Raw genomic sequence first — 20,329 nt, 5'->3', positions numbered from 1 at the left:
GATGCTTTCAAATGGGGGTATTCTTGCTTTTGTCCACCATGCATAAATATAATAAACCAGAGGGTTTATCTTCCATGCGAAGATAATAAATTCGAGTCCCTCCATTGTTGGACACACAACTGAAACTCACAGAAAGAAGAGAGCTTTAGGACAGAACCGGGGTTAAATAATATGAAAAGCAAAGCAAAGTAAAACAAAAAAGAATAAATACGTCGGTAGTTGTAGTTCAGGTATAGCCGTTTTCTTTAGCCTCCCCTCTCCCCCATTCCCGTTCTTTTCAAAAAGACCATTATCCTTCTCTCTCCTCCACCATTATATACATTTCTTTCACTGTACTTAATTCTCAGAGAGAGAGAGAGAGAGAGAGAGAGAGAGAGAAGAGACATTGACACTTTGGCAGAACCACAAAAGCATTGATCATCATCATCATCAAAAATGAGTTCTTCGGGGCAGAGCAGCAACTACGATCTGTCGTTCAAGATCTTGCTGATCGGAGACTCTGCCGTTGGCAAAAGTAGTCTTCTTGTCAGCTTCATCTCCAACTCTGTCGACGATCTTGCTCCCACCATTGGTAAACCATTTTCTGTATCTCACTTTTTAGCTTGGCATTTCATTTGCTGTGGAAGAGACCCTTTTACTGCATGTCTTTTTGAGATGAACTGTTGGATCTATTACTGTTAATTTGGTCCTGAAATTTGAATAGCTTGCTTTTTCTTTGTGCTGTATGGGGTTCTTGTGTTTTGCTCAGTCATAGCTTTCTACATTTTCTGCCTGCTTTTCTTCTTGTGATGCAACTCAGTTAGCAAGAACTGAATAAATGCATTTCTGATTCAGAAAAAGGATTAGACTTTTCGTGATCTTCCAAGGAGGGGACCTGGAAAGTTGGTAGCTTTTAGTGTTTCATATGTATGTGAATTCAAACTTTGGATTGATTGACCCAACCTTTCTGATACATTCAACTTGTACAAGTATTAGAATTTGTGATTGGATTGATTGATACTACCATTCTGATTCATGCATTTGATGGGTCTTGCTCCTATGATTGCAGGTGTGGATTTTAAAATTAAGCTGCTTACTGTTGGTGGGAAGAGAATTAAGATGACAATTTGGGATACAGGTACTACATATGGAACTTGTGTATTCTTTCGTTCTATGATGCAATTTTGATTATGGCCCATTCTACATTGGATGATGGGAAAAGAGTATAAATCTGTTAAGGGGCTTCAGAGCTAACACCCTTATTTCTAATGATTTTAAATGTTGAAGTTTAATGATGCATTGTTAATATGACAAATCATTTTGTTATTGCAGCTGGACAGGAGAGGTTCAGAACATTAACAAGTTCTTACTATAGAAGTGCCCAAGGAATCATTCTCGGTACGTTCCACTTTTTCTGGAAATATCTACATTCACAACTCTTTGTTAAAGGAAAATGTGGTATTGTTTCCATCTAGCAACTACAGAGCAAGTTCTAGCATTTCTCTTGTGTTCATTTTTTCACATGTAACTATAATCTAAAGTTTAATAAGCGTATTGCATGTGAAACTATGAGAAGGGGAGAATAGAGTTTGAGTAGTTCTATATAACTACTAATAATTTTGAGTTCTTCAAGTATAGTCCATTCTCCCCTGCCTTCCGGCCTTTTTTTATCAGTATTTTGAATTTATAATCAGAAGTTCTCATAAAACCTTTACATACTATAGTTGTTCGATTTTGATTAACAGATAATTCATCTGCTTTATTTTTAGTGTATGATGTGACCCGGAGAGACACCTTTACCAACTTATCAGATGTATGGGCTAAAGAAGTGGAACTGTACTCAACTAATCAGGACTGTGTCAAGGTGCTTGTTGGGAATAAAGTTGACAGAGTAAGTTTCAGTCTCTGTATCTGATCCTTGAAAACTTTATTCTGAAAATGAACAAGAAAACAATGCTCCTGACTATGGATCATAGTATTGGAGTCTTTTTTCTCTCTAGCAGTAAATAGACAGCCAGGAATGCCTTATTATACAGTAGCATGCTCTTCATATATGTCACAAGATAATAAGATACCCCTCAATGTAGTTGTAGAAAAGATAAGTCCTCTTCTTGCTGTCTCAATTTCTTGGATCGTATTAAAAAGAAGTTATATGTAATTTCAGGAATCTGAGAGGGCTGTGAGTAGAGAAGAGGGCATTGCTCTTGCAAAAGATATTGGATGCATGTTTCTGGAATGTAGTGCTAAGACTAGAGAAAATGTGGAGCGTTGCTTTCAAGAGCTAGCATTAAAGGTACTTCTGAGAAAGTTATTTTTTCTTCTTTGTAATGACTTTGTGACATTCAAATGTTTCAGGTAAACAGAAAAAAGAAGAAAACTAACTTGCGAACCTGATTCTCATATATATACATATATTCCTTTTCTTTTTAAGAATATTACTACAATGAAAACCCTAGTGATCGATGCCAGAAAGTTGTCCAAAATGCATATAAATCCTAAACTAACATGGACATCCTACTCCCTAATAGTACTAAATAAACCAGCTGACACAGTATGGACCAAGCCTCTATCAGCTCTCGGTAATCTTTTACAAATTTAAGAGAATTATTTTCATTTCACCTAAAATATATGTTAATCAGCTTATCCCCCACAAAGAACGTCATCTTAGCTCCTACTACTGATATAGACACCAGCTTTCTTCTCTAACAGATACACATATGGGTAAATTAGCGAGTCACATAGCAGGGAGATATGTAAGCAGTAAGCTCATTTTATAGTTGTATTTGAACTTCAGAAAGGAACTTGAGCTAGCTGGTATTGCATAGTATGTATAAGTACATTTATTACTTCAGAATCAAAGTTGTCATGCAAGTGTATCTACTTTGTTGACTGATGCATATTCCTATAACTTGTTCATATATTTAAGCAGCTTAACTGTTGATAATTACCTAGGATGATAAGGAGTCCACCATGGGATTATATAGACTTATAGAGTAGGCAACCAAGATTATCTAGTCATATGATACATTTTTTTTTTCTATTCCCAATTCTAACCAGCTGGAATTGTGTAACAGATAATGGAGATTCCTAGCCTCTTAGAAGAGGGTTCTACTGTAGCAAAGAGAAACATTTTGAAGCAGAAACAAGAAAATCAAGCACCTCCTAGTTGTTGCTCGTAAAATGCAGCAAAGGGCACCTTAATATGAAGCTTGACTTGCCATCATGTATATGTAAACTTCCATTTTATTCTTCCTTACTGCTTTACTGCTGCTGTCTTGTTATTGAGTTGCATATCGTTATACCATCACAATGGATAAATTGGCACTCAAATAACATCTGTATTAGCTTGTGTAAATGTATTTTCCTTGTTCCTTAGTCATGTTAAAAACAGTAATGCTTGTATTTTCTTTTCAAATATAAGCTCTCTATTATTTTGGATTGTGGAATGGACTTCATAACTTTTCTTCAAAAAGAAAGTGTGAACCATGAGCTTTGTAATTCTAGATTGGCTATATTATAAGAAGTGACAAATGTTTGATATCAGAACATTTTTATACATATCATGGACATGGACATGTGGGGTTGCCACGTAGCAACGGAAAGAATGAAATAATAACTGTGCCTCTGCCTGAGAACAATGAAATCAGTGAGAATCATATATATACAGTTCAATCTTTTTATCTGTTTGTGAAAACAATCTGGTCAGGAACTCAGAAGCGAACTTGGAATCTTCATGCTTTTGAGATTGATTCTCATGGTTCTTTCATGCTTTTGAGACTGCTGCTGGTGGCTCCATCATGCTTCTGAGAAATTCATATTCCTGGAATTTCTTTCATCTCACAGCATCTCAGGGAATTGCTCTTCAAGCCTAAAAGTAATTCACCATGAGCAGGGACTCGAACAAATGCAAAGGTCTTCATGTTAAGACCGCACACATGAATAGAACCCAACCCTCAGCAATAAGAAATAACCAAGATTCTGTCACCTCTTTCAACTTAATTTTCCTCTTCATGCAAAACCCATTGAAGATCAGGAGTATAACCAATTTCTTTGATTAAGGCTGACAGAGAATTTAAACAAGCATAAATTCTGTTTGAATCAAGGTGTGATGTGTCTGAGGCAACAAAAGAGTGGACCTGACTTTTAATAACAATCCAGCTTGTTCCTGGAGGCTTTTTCAAACCCTTTTCCCTCAGCAATGTTCTTATCTTCCTGACCTCTAACCATAGACCTGCTGCAGCATATATATTAGATAGCAGAACATAATTCCCTGCATTCATGGGTTCTAATTCCACAAGTTTCTCAAAGATTGCTCCAGCTAACTCAGGCGCAGAATTAACTCGACAACCATTGAGCAAAGCCCTCCACACAGATGCATCTGGTTCAATAGGCATTGACTCGATGAACTCTCTAGCTTCATCTAAGCGGCCTGCACGACAAAGAAGGTCAACGACACAACCATAGTGAACAAGCTCGGGTGTAATCTCCAGATCATGTACCATAGTGTGGAAAAGCTTCAATCCCATCTCTATCAAACCAGAATGTCTGCAAGCAGACAGTACAGCTACAAAAGTTGAACCATTTGGTTGGAAACCATCCTCTAACATTTGTTGGAACACAAGAATAGCATCATATCCATGACCGTGCATGCTGTAGCCAGTTATCAAGGAATTCCATGATATAACATTTCTCGTTGGCAAACTCTTAAAGATCTTTTCAGCATTTTGCATACTACCGCTTCTAGCGTACATGGATATAAAAGCATTTGCAAGGGACAAATCGAAGTCAAATGAGAATTGCCTCCTAGTTGCATAAGCATGCAAGCATTGACCTAGAGACAGAGATGCAACTTGGGTACATGATGAGAGAATACTTATGATCGTGACAGAGTTGGGTTTGACTTCTGAAATCATACGGTTGAAAAGTAACCGAGCTTCATTGCTTTCATTGTTTCTGACGTAACCGGCAATTATAGCATTCCATGAGATCACATCTTTATAGGGGCAGTTCTCAAATAGAATCCTAGCTGCTGCTTCATCACCACTATTCATGTATATATCTGTTAGTGCAGTATTCAAAGATGGGTCAACTTCAATACCATGTTTCATTACAAAACCATGAATTGCTCGCACTGTATTTACACTAGTGTCAGCTTCAAAAGTAGCGAGGACAGATATTATGGTGTGCGAGTTTGGCTTGGTTCCAGATTCTCGCATGACACCAAATGTTTCCCATGCTTCATCTCGCAATCCATTGCAGGCCAATGCCCTGATCAAAATGTTCCATGATATAACATCTGCACCTTTCATCTCAGCAAAAACCTTCTTAACAGACTGCACACAGTTAAATTCAGCATACATACTTAACAATGTATTTCCGAGAGAAACATCCATTTCCATCCCACTCTTGAGCGCAAGAGCATGCAAGCTTTTCCCCTCTATCAAGCCTTCAGATATTTCTTCACATAACAACAACATTATATAAACAGTTCTTTGATCTTCCACGATTCCTTCTGTTCGCATTTTCAAAAATAAGTTCATGGCTTCCTCATAAAAACCATATTCACTGTATGCAGCTAGCATGGAATTCCACAAAGCTACATCACGGTTTGGGACAGTTTCAAATAATGCACGCGATAATTCAATACGTCCACACTCACTATACATATTCAGCAATGCATTTACAATGAAAAGATCACTGCTGTAGCTGTACTTCATAGCCATCTGATGAATTTGCCTAGCCAATTCAACAGATCCAATTTTCGCACAAGCCTGAATCACAACCAACATCGAAACAGAGTCAAACTCAACCCCGTCCACAAGCAACTGCACGAAAAGCTTCACCGCCATCAAGTACTCCCCAACATCAACATACCCTGTAATTATTGCATTCGAACTAACAACATTCCTCACAACCATCGAATCAAATGTAAGATGCGACATTCTGACATCAAATCTCATATAAAACCCAATCAAAGCAGTCCCCACATGAGCATCCAAATCAAGCAATCCATTCCTCAAACCATAGCCATGTATCTCTTTCCCACATCTCAACTCCGCAACCTCCCTACAAGCCAAAAGCAATGCAACGACACTGCGCGAATTCGGCTTCAACCCCTCACTCTGCATCTCCCTAAACAAGCATATAGCCTCTTGATAACAACCACACCCGACACACCCATGAATCAAAGCATTCCACAGAACCAAATCTCTCTCACACATTGCATCAAACACCTCCACTGCATCGTCAATGAGCCCACTTTTGCAGTAGAAATCAACAAGGGCAGTCCCAATCCTCACATCTTTATCCAAACCCGAGTTCCGAATACTCGAATGTATCCCCTTCCCTCTCTCGACGGCGCTCAGCCGCGCACAGGCCTTGAGAACGAGAGGGAGAGAGGAGTTATCCGGCGCCAATCCTAGAGACTCCATGTGGGTATAGGTTGAGAGGATTGCATGGTCGTTTTTGAGGTTGGCGTGGTGCTTTATGAGCAAGTTGAAGTCTTTTGGTGTTGGGGTTTTGGTGTGGAACTGTTTGGGTGGGAGAGGTGGGTTCTGAAGGCTTACAGTGACAGGTAGATCCATGAGGAAATGTACCTTCACATTTGGCGGGAGTACACACAGAAGATAAGGAAAGCCAAATGTTTCTGTTCGTTCGGCGGTGCAAGACTCCAAGTTTATATTTTTGATACTTTTAGAGACGATGTTGTCGTCGACATAAGTGTTCTTGAGATCTTAAGCATTAAGAATTTTCAGCTAAGCATGTATCACACAACAGAGTATCAATCGATATTTTAAATTTGATAAACCGATTTTTTGGTAGTCAAAATCGATAAAACTAAAATGAAATATTACCAGAAAAATTGATTTGGTTTTGGTAAATACAGACTTTATTGATTATCTAAATATTAGCTATATATATATTTTAGTTTTCTGTACACATATGTATATTAAAAAAAAAATACAAACATAAGTATTTTCATGATAGTATTAGTATTATTGTTAAGGGAAAATTATCCAAACAGTGTCTGAACTTTTCTAGACTATTAATTTTCATACCTGTATTTTGAAAAATATCAAAATGGTACTAGACGATTTAAGCCTGATCCAATATTCATACACAGAAACAGTAAAAACGTTAACTTCGTTAAATTTTTAAGGGTAAAAGCGGTACTTCTGAAACAAAAAACTTGTTTTTGGAGTTAACCCCCTCTCATTCTAGATGCTTTCGAATTCTTTTCTTTCTCTCTTTGGCTTAGTTTGGGATTGCTGTGCTGTGAGAAGAAGTATTTTCGAACTTGCTGTGAGAGGAAGCACTTCCTAACTTGCTGTGAGGAGAATTAGCTGAGGTGTTTGGTAAACCATTTTTAAAAGTGTTGTGAGAACGAAAAGTAATTTCTAAGTGTTTGGTAAGTTGTAAGGCAAAAGTGCTTTGGCTGGGTATAAATGGTCATACATGCTAAAATATGCTACTAAAATACATAATTTTATTTTTTGATTATGTAACCATACCAAATAAAAAAATTTCTCATGTATTTTTCTTGTACCCTTGCTTGGATTGAATAAAAGATTTAATTTTAACCCTTCAATATGCATATTATTTTTGAATAGAAGTTGATTGTTATTCAAATAATCAACAGCCAATTGGCCATAGCTTACATAAGAAAAACCGGCAAGAAAATCCGGTAAAACCTATCCAAACTACAGCAAACTAATTAACATCATTGGGAAGCTCACAATTAAGCAAGCCTACCCAAGAGTGACAAAGCTTCGCCTCCTACGGAAAGAAATCATTCAACTAGCCATCTCTTGCCAATCAAGCAATTGTGGTACAAGAAAGAAACTAGAAATGTCATAGAAGACTCATAGAAACTAAGACACCCTTAAAGAGGCTTAAACCTAAGCTAGAACGATCAAACAAGAAGCAGCTCTTTCCCATTCGAGTTGGAGCATAAATCCACACCGACATCATTACCTTCCACTTTGTTTGGAGATTGTAACTGCTTAGCCCGGCGTCCAGGTGGACGACCCTTCTTCTTTAGAGCTACTCCCATCGAAATTGGAACCTCCACTAGTTCACCCAGTTGGAATTCTGGAGGGATAATTGCCAGACTAGGTTTAAAAACCTTTTTTCTCACACCCAAGCCCAAGCCCAAGTTTGGACTTCTTCCAGCAGCAGCAGAAGGCCCAACAGACTTGGACCCAGTCAAACTTTGCTCCCCCGGCCCAACAGACCCAATCAAGCCCCCAGTCAAACCTGCGGTCAACCCTAATTCAAAGTTAGGGTTTCCCGTCTGTTTTTCCGGAGCAGCCAGCCCAGATGCAGCGTCGGCAACCTCCAACTCCGAGCCACCCACCTGCTCACCAGTCGCCTCAGCCACCAAACCCAGAACCCTTGACATCGGAGAAAACACCTCCGGCCCCACGACAGCTGCCACAGGAGAATCCCGTGGTCCGGACACCGAGCCCAGCATCACCAGGCCCTCCCTGTTCGATACCTCACTGCCAGACATCACCAGCCCGAGAGCCTCTGCAGCCAACCTTCCGTCACACGGACCTCCCCCATGGCCAAAAAGACCACAAGCCACACACAACCCATGAAATTTTTCATATTGCAACTCCCCCATCACCGAAACAACCGATGAAAAGTCAAACCTCCGTCGCGCCCAAATCCTCTGGCGAACATCATGAATCACACGGATCCTCTGGACATGATGCTTTCTCTTCACCGCCCCCTGATCAACTTGAACAAAGTCCCCCAGTGCTTGTCCGATTAGGGTTAGGACTTTCTCATTCCGCATCGCTATCTGCAACCCTTACACAGCCACCCACACCTCAAGGAGATGCAGCGGCGCTGCTTCTAGGTCAGAAATTCCGTTGTAATCCGCCATGGAGTTGTTATAGAACCAAGGACCCCCGAGAGAACCCGATTCTTCACCTCCATCTCCTTAAATTGGAAGACAAAGATGTCATCCTCTCTTTCAATCCCCAAACATTGGAGATCGCCGCCAAAAACGAAGAAAGCACCACCGCCTTCTTGGACAGAAGTCGGCCACACAGATAGAAAAAACAATCATGGATAGCATCCTCTCCACCAAGCAGGCTCACCACGGCCTCTTCAAACAGTACTGACGGAGCCACTGCCGCCATCTTCTTACCGGACTCGATCAATTGGATGGCTAGAGCATCAAACCCTAGCAGAGCCAAAGTCGACCGAAAATTTCCTTCCTATTAGCTTTTCAATATGCATATTATGTTTTACTATTACACAAATTAAGTCTAGAATATTTGGATTAATTTCCCGACCATAGTTCAACGGGAACCATTACACAAAATATATTAAAGTTACTTGAAATTTGCAACTAAATGCTAAGTAAATGCATTCATTAGACTTTGTGCAATTTTATTTTTTAATACCTCCATTTCTGATAGTTTAACGCACACATGAGAAATGTTCATTCAACAGGTCTATAGTTTGCTCTTCCTAGTAAAGAAAAGTGCATCTTATAGTTTGACGCGTCCATGAGAAATGTTCATTCAACAGGTCTATTAGGCGAATCAGCTGTAATGCAAATTCTTCACATCTCAGGGGAAGAAGGGAAGAAGTGAAAGCTTTGATACATTGATAAGTTGAAAGAACGAGATCTCACAATTGCAAGATAATACAATAAGAGAGTTATATACAGAAATCTAAAATCTAAACATCACCTCATAAAATTAGTAAGGAAAAAGAGTATCGTAAGACTAGGAGGTGGTCTAAATAACATGAAAATTCATCCAACATTATAAACTCTAGCAACTGCTTTATAGAGCGTATCCTCTTGGTACTGGCCATCCATCGAATTAGTCATATGAAGCAAGAATCCTAGACATTGGCCTGCAAATATCATCCATGAGAACACAACATAAAAATAATTTCACTTTTTGAAGAGATATTCACTACTCTGATATTGGCGAATGTTAAGGAGTCATGAAAGGCAATAATCATACGATTAATCTTGTCAAAGGCAATAAAAGAGAAAATCTCTCATGCATTTAGGTACTATTTTTTATTCATCGATTTTTAATAAAATGGGAGACAGGGTTACATATGTGATACAGATATCAATCAATAAATGAGAACTTCTAACTTACAACAAGCATCACTAATTTTTCTATAAAATGATAAGATTAGAAGACCTTCACATCTCTATGGATATGGCCATGAGCATGAAGATAAACAAGAACTTTGAGGACCCACTACTAGAATAAAGTTCATAGACATCAGTTCCTAACTGATGTCTAATAAAAAAATTTCCGATGTCTTAGTGGGTGATGTTAAAAATCATGAAAACTTAGACATCGGTTGTTAACTGATGTTAAAAATGACTCCAGACATCGGTTCCTTTTAAGCAACCGATGTTAAAAATGACTCCAGACATCGGTTCCTTTTAAGAAACCGATGTTAAAAATTACTCCAGACATCGCTTCTTTTTAAACAACCGATGTTTAAAATTACTCCACACATCGCTTATTTTTAAACAACCGATGTTTAAAATGCTTCTAGACATCGCTTCATTTTAAGGAACCGATGTACATTTTCTTTACTAACATCAGTTTACAATCTACTATTATAGAACTGATGTTCTTAGTCATTTATAACATCAGTTTTTTTTTTCATGTAGTTGTCTTTTCGTTCTTCTTGCTTCAATTTCTAGTTTAAAGGTGATTTGCTCCCTATGTGCATAAATCAGTTTCTTCACTAGAAAAATATCACAATGAGAATACAAGTTGTTAACAAAGAAAATTCTCATTAATACTATTTTTGATAAAACAAGTACAAAGAGTAGGGAGAAGGGGACATATGGCCTAAACTTCTCCATATACATCCTTATATACAATCCCTCGTACTTGTAAGGATATCCTTCCCCATTCTGTAAGTTAGTCACTTAACAATTTTTTGTCAGCCACCGCACCATTCTCTTAACACTCAAAGCATAACTGCATTAAAATGAATTCTATATAGATCTATCTATCTATATATATGCGCATGTTATATAAACCCTTCAGATGTAAATGAGATCCAGAATGACCAGAAATAAGGGATTATCAACTCTAACCATCTGGGCTTTGATCTCTGCTTGTAACGTTTCCACGTTAGATTTTAGTTGGTCAACAACGCTTCTCTGGAGAACAAGCAAACAGAAGAAAGTTAGATTGAAGCAATGACATGTTTAATGACCTTTCTAGCGGAGGTCATAACTATTGTCCAACAAAACATATAATGATATTTTTAATTTTTTATGAGAAAGCAGACATAAAATAATACCATGCTGTATATCCATGCGTCATATATTACATGCTGCTACTAATGCACAGACAAACAAAACAGATACACAAATATAATACCCCGAAATATCATGTTATGCAGCCAAACCTGTTGGTTATAAGTCTCTGTCAAAGAATAATTTTTAGAAGCCAATGACTCAGCTAAAGCACGTGAAGCCTCGAGTGCTCGTTGCAAAGAAAACTTTTCTTGTGTCAAATCTTCAATGTGCTGCATAACATGAAACGACAAATGCAGAACATACATTATCAAAAAATTATTCCAACCAAATGAGCTCAGCAGAGCAAATTTACCATTAAATTTAAATGTACAGAAAGCAAAAGTGTTAATTAAAGCTTTCTCTTTGCCAGTATTCCAACCTAAGATCTTCCACAAAAAGACAGAATAATTGCTCACAAACTATAATTCAAACACAGAATGGTAATGAAACTTAATTAACTATATGACTAAAGAAACTTGGCAAATAATGATTTAGAAAGATGAAATCATCTCACTAAAAAAAAGGCCAAATGGATCAGGTGTTTATGTCCTCAAGCAAAGAGAGGTATTCACTCCAGTTTCTTAGATAGGAACATTTTGGACTAACAAAAGTCAAAGATTTTGTGGTCCCTAATTTCTTTATGGTTTGGTTCTGAAGTCTCAGATAGAAAATGCATGGGTAGCTTCATATCTCGTTGAAGCAATTAACCTGTGGTACTTGAATAACTTGATCAAACACTCAATGAAGCAATTAAGCCAACCACTTGGCCAAACTTATAAATTCAATGGCACACTTAAGGGATGCTTGGCAGTAGCTAGCTGGCTATCACTCACCTTAGTAACGGAACTAAATTAAATTACTTAAAAACATAAGTCTGATATGGATCATATAAAACCAAACCCTAGCTTTATATATATACTAGCAAAATATATTGCCCGCGCGCTGCTGCGGGTATATTATCGACATTATTCAATTTGATAGTATTGCGTTTATAAACATTACACACATTATATAAATACTTTATAGATGTACGGTAGACATTGTTTTACATGATCCAAAATGGACAGCTATATATTTATTTCAGTGGTAGACCCTATCAAGTAAGAGACATACGTGGGCTAAACTTCAGGGCTAAAGAAGACATACGTGGTGATTATTGGCAATAGATGGGGAGTGAAGACCATATCAAGTAAGAGCTTGAGTAATTGCATGCTGATTACCTTTGGATCAACTCCATATATCCATCAGATTTTAAAATGATAGATATAATTGATTTGTTATAGACACTTGGTCTAATTTATTCAATTCAACAATTTAATATACCAAGAGAACCCCAAGTCAACTTCACTAATTCAATAAGGAAAAGTTATCATAAGAGCTCATAACATGGTTTTATATATGAAAGAAAAGTTTAAGATGATACAGACCTGGATATAAATATCAAAAAGACGTCTCCCAAGAAATCTCTCGGTAGTAGCAGCCAGAATGACATGTTCTGCAAACTTGAGGTTCACGGTGTAGTTACCATTCTCAAGCCCCAAGCCAAAGTATCTAATTGATGAAGCAGAGAGCCTTGCAGTCTGGAATAGCACAGAATCAAAAGTATTTGTGAATTGAGATAAGGAGAAACTTGTATACGGAGCATTGGTTCTGCCAGCGAAATATCCGACATTGCTAACTCCCCATCTGGTTGTGCCAGTCACAAAACATGAAGCTGGTCCAAAGGGCTCATTTTCCTTCTCATACACAATCCCATCGGACGAAGACGTAATCTCAGGTCCTCCACAATTAATCCCAAAATTATAATCTGCAGAAAGATGCAAGAGCACATATCAAAGAATGGTCATAAAGGCATTTTAACTTACAATAACAATGGTTAAGGCTTTGACCATACTTACAGATTCCAGGGCCACGATTGCAAGGAAAGTTTCTTTGAAGGCAAGCCAACCCTGAAGGAAGACCACTGAAATAAATATATAAGTAAACACCGAAATGATTATGGTAGACCCTGATTTCACTGATACATTAGACGGTTTGAATTCATGAATAAATTCACACCTTGAAATGGACAGCTAGCATAGCCTATTCAAATGGACAGCTAGCATAGTAGCAGCATTTGGGTTGAGGACAAATGGATCACAGTGACCAACTACTTAAATGCTTCAGGACATTTTTACACTCTAATTAGATACATGTATATATATTTTAAATGGAGAAGAAATGGAAACAGTGGACATTGTAAAGATTCACCAGCAGATAATAATAGAATACAGTACCTGTTCCAAAGCTGCAAAATCATCATTTTGCTTAGATGAATAGAACTCGTGTTTTCTGTCCACGCTACTTTCAACTATTGGCCTCTGCTGGTCCACCCTAGCATTAGTTTTCCTTCTCCAAATCTGAAAGTTACAGGATCACCGAAGTCTGCAGTACCACCACACATGCTTTTCCCAACTTCTTGAGCAGACTCTCTTGCACTGGTACTAGGTAAAAACATAAGTCTGATATGAATCTCATAACATAAATCCAGTCAGAATCTTACTCCAACCAAACGAATCAGAGATATTGTAAACAAAAACTACAATTATTGCCACATGCTTACAGTTCAGCAATCACAGATAACAAAACCTACACATGTCAAACCCAAATACCCATAATTTTAAACTCAAAAACCCAGTTAAAAGATTCAAACTTTATCATGAAAAACATAAACACAAACCATTATCAAATCCCAGAACACTTCACCCTCATCTTGGTTTTGGTTTTAAAGAGTTGAATTTGGCTTTCATTGTGTTAGATAAGAAATTAGCAGAGTACAGGATCCTGAATTAGCAGAAATTTTTACCTCAATTACAGCTAGAGCTCCGAAGAGGACCACAGTACTAGACCAGAGAAAAGCACAGAAGAGAAAGAGGAGGAGAGAGAAAGTGGATCTGGAGGACTCTGTTTCTTTTGTCATCGATCTCCAACCATCAGGGTAGACTCACCGGAGCCACCATCTTCTTTGCCTTCCTCCGACAAGTCAACGCTAGGCTGCTCGTCCTTTGGCCACGACTAGAAGCATGGCCACACAGCTCCGTCCAGTCCACCTCCGAGCTGACGACAAAGAAATCTATTGGTTTCTAGGGTTTTGTGGTTTGGGTCGATTAGGATGGGTCGCTACTGAGTGAGAGAGAGAATCGTTTTCTAGAGTTTTGTGTTTTGTTTCGATCAGGACATAGAGAGAGAGAGAGAGAGAGAGAGAGAGGAGGAGGAGAGGGATAGAGACATAGAGTTTCGGGGAAGAGCAGGGCAAATGGTTCGCTACTGAGTGAGGAAACTGACCAAGTCTAATTTTGTTCCCGCTTGCACGAAAACCTTTAACTTTGGCTTTCCGCGTGTTTTAAAAATTTTGAACCAAATTTTACACATCAGTCAACAGTAAAAACTGATGTTAATTATATAAATAGAAATCGGTTTCTGAGAAACCGATGTTAAAACAATTTTTTACATCGCGTGAAATTTTAACCGATTTAAATGACGTGATGTCTATTATCATATTTCTAGTAGTGACCTCATGCAATAGAGTTGCAATAATAGGCTCTTCAAAACCTTCAGGAAACGAAGACTTCATTATATAAAGGCAGGACCCCCCAGCCATATATGGCATGACAACCCAAATGCTGTGGCCAGTCAATTATGCAGACATGTTCTTACAACTATAGAATGTCTGATGCATCTACGAGTGATCCCTAACTCAAAAACTTTAAAGATAACTTATCAGGTAAATTTTGTTATAAATGCCTCATAATTGTGTGCAAACTGTAATTGTACACACTAGCGCTAACACCCTCACCCACTTCATATAACTTATACTCTTTTGCATCCAAGGGAAATCTTTTCTTTGATACTTGCTCCATGATTAGTTCTTATATCACAGTGTTTAGACCCTCTTTAATTATGGATTTCTCAAATAAGACAAATAGAGTGAGCCCCAAAGAGATTAGCATCAAACTAGAATGGGGCTTCTTCCAATTTGGTAGCATTTTCCCTTTGTTCAACACAAAATAGTTGATACATTCAGCAAGTTCATCGGTATTCTTTTTTAGCAGAAGTGTCAACTTATGGGAACCGTAAACCAACACTAGCTATATATAGCATTGACTAACCATCTCTAATTCTCAATAATGAAGATCCTTGAAAAAGCTAACAACTACTTAATACCACCAAATCAGGCACGCAATCCTAAGCAAAAGAATAAGTATCACTCTCAACCACTTCTAGAAGACTTAACACTGAAAGCTCGCAACGCTATATAAGGTAAATTTGGCAATAATTGTATTTTTCACATTAATATGTAATATTCTAAACGACCTACTGATCGAAACAACAAAATTCAATAAAATGAATCTTTAATCCCACAGTTAGGGACTAGGTTTTACTCAAGGTTCGAAAAATCGCTAGGCACTAGTCGAGCGGTGAATGGGGAACTAGCGCCCAGACGCCTAGGCGGGCGACTAGGCGACATCTAGGCGGATTTGTATTTTTTAATATTTATTCTATTTTTATAGTATTTATTTACATAATTAAGAATATATATATATATATATATATATATATCTCAAGACTTAAAGCCTTGAAAAAAAAAAAAAAATTCTTAAAAAAGAATATATAGGGAGTGGGTTATAACTTATAATCTCCATCTATCCAAAAAAAAAAAGGCCGTGGACCTTCCATTTTGTTGACCATTCATCCCACGTGTCTCCATCATGAGAATGATGAGATAAACTTTCTTCACTTTTTCCCTTATCTCCATCCACTCAAATCTTTTATTTGATTTTTTTATTCTTATCTGCAAACAAGCCAAGCTCTCCAGACCTCATCCAACAACGATGTCGTCCATGTCTACAAAGCCTTCAAGGGCTTCGACTGCAACACCTCCACCATCATCAACATACTTTGAGGACCTCACCAAGCGCCTCTTATCCGAGCTGAGTGGAAATAAGAAGAAAGACCTCCTCCTCTGGATCCCGACCCGGCCACTCGCGACACCACCATCCTCCGTCAAGCCCTCACCGCCGTCTATCTCCGCAGCACCCCTGAAGTCATCTTCTCCCGAACCCCCTCCTAGATCGCCCAATTCAAACAACTATACTCCACAATTTTCAATACTCATCTCGACCTCCTAGCGCCTACCTGTCTCCGCCCAGGAGCCTACCCCTCTCCTCCCAGGCGCCTAGTAGGCTGCCCAGGCTCCTAGGAGGCCGTCCAAGTCCATCCCGCCCAATCCCACCGATTTGGCATTAATCGAGTCAGATGACCGCCGCCCAGCGCCTAGGCGGCCTGGGCAGCCGAGTTTTAGAACACTGATTTTACTTTCTGGATCTTAGACGATCAACATTATCAGATGGCACGAGTCTACTCAACATTGCTTCCAGAAAACAAACCATCCTGCTAGAAATATTGTTTGATTCCTGATACCATTTCCTTCTATTTATACTTCTATAGTTCTACGCAATCAAAACATCAATTCTTACTATCGAGATTAGAATTGTGACTCTGCATTATCACACTAGCCAAACTACATATTCCAATTCAAAAAACCATCCAAAATCATCAAAACTAAAAAATTAAGCAGGACAATTATACTTCACAAAAATTAAAACTTTCAGCTTTGTATCCCAAATTAAGCAAGACACAAGCTTCAATCTATCTTAAAGCACAAACCCAACTCACAGAAGAATGCAATTACATGGGTATGAATAAAAAAAAATTGAATATGAAAGAGTAAGCTATAGAGAGCAAGATTAAACCTTTCAGTGACAACTGAGAGAGAAGGAGGAGAAGTTCGATGAGGATTGAATTATCCAATGTTGAGATGTACAAGAATTCTCTTATATAACAATTCATTGAAATCTGATCAATTTCTCGAAATAAAAAGTAAAAAGAAGCAGTCAAGTAGACTTTTTTGGGTTCTGGAAATCTGACTGAGCAAAGCTCACATACCTTACTCGGTTTTGTGTAGTTATGGAGGAATCAGATAAATTGGGCTCCGTTTGAGTCTATCTGCAGAGAAGAAGCATAACCCAGAAGACCCAAAGTCTGCACAGAGGAAGAAGGAGAGGCCGACGAGAATCCACGAATTGAAGGAAGTTAACAGCGACGAGCTGAAGAAGAAGGATATCTAACAAAAGACGAGGGAGAACCAGACACCAAAGAAGAGGAAGGAGGAGATGTGGAATGATAATGATAATGATGACAAAGAGAAATGTCTGCCTCGCAAAGGAGAAACCTATCTGTTTAGATGTAATTTTCAGAAAAGGAGGAGGACAGAATTGGTAGTTAGACAAATTTCATTAAACTCCACCAACAGTAGACTCTGTGTTTTCCCAAAACAGCTCTTAAAAGCTACAAATTGTATTGTAGCTTCCCAAATTTGGCTTTACGGAGAAGCAATTTCAACCAAAAACAGCTTTCAAAGATTTTACCAAACATCATACTCTTGGTCCAAAAGCAGAAACAGCTCCAAAAGCACCTTAGGAATCAATCCCAAACTAAGCCTTTATTTGATTGATTGATTCACTTCACAATAGTGCTCTTTAGAGGAAGAAAGAAAGAAGAACGAGAAATTGATTTTGATGAAGAGCAGAGGAGAAGCAAGTGTGTAAAGGCCAAGATTGGGAAGCTATTTCCAGAAATTGATTTGGACACTCAAATGTCTCTGGGTTTCTTAAACTCCATTTTCCGGCCTAACTTGGACGTCTGACCGGCACCATTGGACTCTTCTTGGTGGCGCGAAGCGCTACCCTGTAGTTCCGACTCCGAACGACCGGCGATGGTGGCAGAGCGAAGCCCGAAATCTTCTTGGATTTACTGGTGTAGTTTTCGATTCAGGCCAAATCTAGGCGATGGCTTCATCTTGATGCTCCCTTCGTGTCTGTAGGCTCAGTTTCTTTAGAGAAGCTTTGTAGAGAGAGAATCAAATGAAAGAATATTTTGACTTTTCCAGCGATTTTCCATCTTTTCCGGCGACCTTCGATTTCAATTTAGGTATAAAAGTTGGTTAGTTCGTCGACCTCTATATATCTCTCTGTGTACTTGAAATTGAATTTGATTCCGAATCCGAACGGCGGCTCCGGTGTGGTTGAGTGTGTTTGATTCGGACCAAAATGGGAAGGCCAATGCCTTTAGAGTCCAATTTGATAGCAAGTAGAGAGTTGCAGAAGCCATCTCATCAGAATAATGAAGTTGCTGACCAGTAGGTTTTTTCTATTGCCATCCAACACCTTAAGATTTCATCTTCTACAATAGAGAGAACTCCACGAGTGTCTAAAAGAGGGTTGTCTCTATTTGGAACCGACACGACAGTCTGTGGATTTGATCTGTAAAACCGAATTTTAACATATCTTCTAGTACCAGTGCTTCCATTAGGAGTAAAGAACCCGATTTCAAATTTTTCTCTTGATATAAAACTGAGGTAGCTAGCTGATTTCTGCCACTCTTAATGGAGGTGTTCTTAGTGTTAGATTTAGTTTATTGGAAGAGAGGATGATTAACAACCAACAATTGTCGACCCAGTGGCTGAGATATTGAGAAGTAAATTAGGCTACGTTGTGCGAGTTCGAGCCATGGCAAGGTTTTTTTTTTTTTTTTTCTTTAATTTCTTTTTATATTTGTCTAATTTGGAGAAGATGAATATTGAAAAAATGAAAATACCCTTAAAATTTTAACGGAGTTAACATTTTTACTGTTTCTGGGTATGAATATTGGGTCGAGCTTAAATCATCAGGTACTATTTTGATATTTTTCAAAATACAGGTATGAAAATTAATAGTCTAGAAAAGTTCAGACACTGTTTGGACAATTTTCCCTATTACTAATACTAGATTCAAGTAACATAGTGAATGATATAGTTACTTTTTATTGAAAATGACTAAAACATGATGTCATATATTTACATACTAGAGCTATATAATTAGATAAACAAATGAATATAGAGTTTTAGACATGGTGTGCAAGCTTATTTAACAAGGTCTATCATAAACTTCATTTTTGTTGCCAGTCTTACCACTACTCGTCTCAATTCCACTAATGTTTATTTTTATGTTGTTTCCTTTTCTTTAAGGCTTTACTCCAAGTCTATTACAAAGTGTTGTCAATTTTGGCCTTTGTCCTATAACTTAAAAACTTTCATCATGATAAGGCTATCTTAGTAGTGAATTGAAGTCATGGTGTGCAAGGGTAGCTATCTCGCAAGGTCTAATGTAGGCTTCAATTTTGTTGCCAGTTTTACCACTGCTCAGAAGGGGGATGATACAAGGACATATGGAAGACAATTAAGTGACTTTAATATCAGCCGAAATTATGGCAACAATAAACTTGGCAGCAAATGAATGCTGATTTCCTTCTCATATCTTTATTTATAATTGTGCACATAGATTTAGAGGTATTTTTATTATTAATTGGATAACTTTATTATTCTTTTGTTATTGTTTCATTTATTACTTTTCCTAATTTTGAGTAGTCTCTTATGTTATTTAAGTCAGAGTTTGTCATCTATTACAGTTTTTTGACGTTAAAATGAAAAATATAGCCGCTTTTACAACAGCCTATACCACAGGAGTAGGGCTGTCAATTCCGACACGACCCGATAACACGACTTGAAACTCGCACGAAATAAAGCGGGTTGAACCCACACGATTAAAAAGCGGGTCGCCTACCATGACCCATTTAGTAAATGGGTCAGCCATGGTACGGTCAACCCGCAAACACGAAGTGAACCTGTATAACCCAATTATGCTATACTTCTTCTTGAATTTTGGATGTTGGGAGTATTTGGTCATAAGATTAGACAATTTGAAATATTTTGCTTATGTTGTAGAGAAACTGAAATTGAGAGGAAATCGCTGTGTATTCTCATTGATAATAGGGGACTCTTTATATAGCGGATTACAATGTATAGAATCTCAATCATACAAGGAAAGTAATCGTACATTAAATAGGAATCTAGATCATTCTAATTTAACCCTATTACCAGTAGGTCAAGTAACCTAGAGTTTGGGCCAA

At 38.0% G+C, this 20,329-nt stretch overlaps 3 protein-coding genes across 8 annotated transcripts; 1 reads left to right on the top strand and 2 right to left on the bottom strand.

Annotated features, from left to right (window-relative positions):
* The first annotated feature begins 220 nt into the window (after positions 1–220).
* Positions 221–3,437, top strand: LOC112191594 (ras-related protein RABC2a). Its single transcript, XM_024330962.2, has 6 exons — positions 221–571; positions 1,049–1,117; positions 1,312–1,377; positions 1,749–1,870; positions 2,144–2,272; positions 3,054–3,437. The coding sequence occupies exons 1-6, from the start codon at positions 436–438 to the stop codon at positions 3,156–3,158; spliced, it is 627 nt and encodes a 208-aa protein (XP_024186730.1). The 5' UTR covers positions 221–435; the 3' UTR covers positions 3,159–3,437.
* A 33-nt stretch (positions 3,438–3,470) lies between these two features.
* Positions 3,471–6,675, bottom strand: LOC112191592 (pentatricopeptide repeat-containing protein At3g53360, mitochondrial). Its single transcript, XM_024330961.2, has one exon. It carries the CDS (start codon positions 6,561–6,563, stop codon positions 3,975–3,977), a length of 2,589 nt encoding a protein of 862 aa, XP_024186729.1. The 5' UTR covers positions 6,564–6,675; the 3' UTR covers positions 3,471–3,974.
* A 4,076-nt stretch (positions 6,676–10,751) lies between these two features.
* On the bottom strand, positions 10,752–17,487 carry LOC112193754 (probable LRR receptor-like serine/threonine-protein kinase At1g56140). Of its 6 annotated transcripts, none has more exons than XR_005808682.1 (4): positions 14,130–14,144; positions 13,561–13,761; positions 11,395–11,514; positions 10,752–11,143 (listed from the first exon to the last, which is right to left on the bottom strand). XR_005808682.1 is itself a non-coding variant. In XM_040516945.1 (4 exons), the coding sequence occupies exons 2-4, from the start codon at positions 13,584–13,586 to the stop codon at positions 12,664–12,666; spliced, it is 519 nt and encodes a 172-aa protein (XP_040372879.1). In that variant the 5' UTR covers positions 13,587–13,785; positions 17,270–17,487; the 3' UTR covers positions 11,904–12,663. The 6 variants fall into 6 exon arrangements, 5 of the variants coding, with proteins under 5 accessions (XP_040372879.1, XP_024189753.1, XP_040372880.1 ...); XM_040516945.1 differs by lacking the exons at positions 10,752–11,143; positions 11,395–11,514; positions 14,130–14,144 and adding exons at positions 11,904–13,091; positions 13,183–13,247; positions 17,270–17,487 and having other exon boundaries at positions 13,561–13,785; XM_024333985.2 differs by lacking the exons at positions 10,752–11,143; positions 11,395–11,514; positions 14,130–14,144 and adding exons at positions 11,904–13,091; positions 13,183–13,247; positions 17,270–17,487.
* Positions 17,488–20,329: the final 2,842 nt, after the last annotated feature.

Source organism: Rosa chinensis, chromosome 3 (assembly GCF_002994745.2).
Source record: "Rosa chinensis cultivar Old Blush chromosome 3, RchiOBHm-V2, whole genome shotgun sequence".
Classification (NCBI taxonomy): Eukaryota; Viridiplantae; Streptophyta; class Magnoliopsida; order Rosales; family Rosaceae; genus Rosa; species Rosa chinensis.
This window is presented reverse-complemented; position numbering and strand designations above follow the sequence as displayed.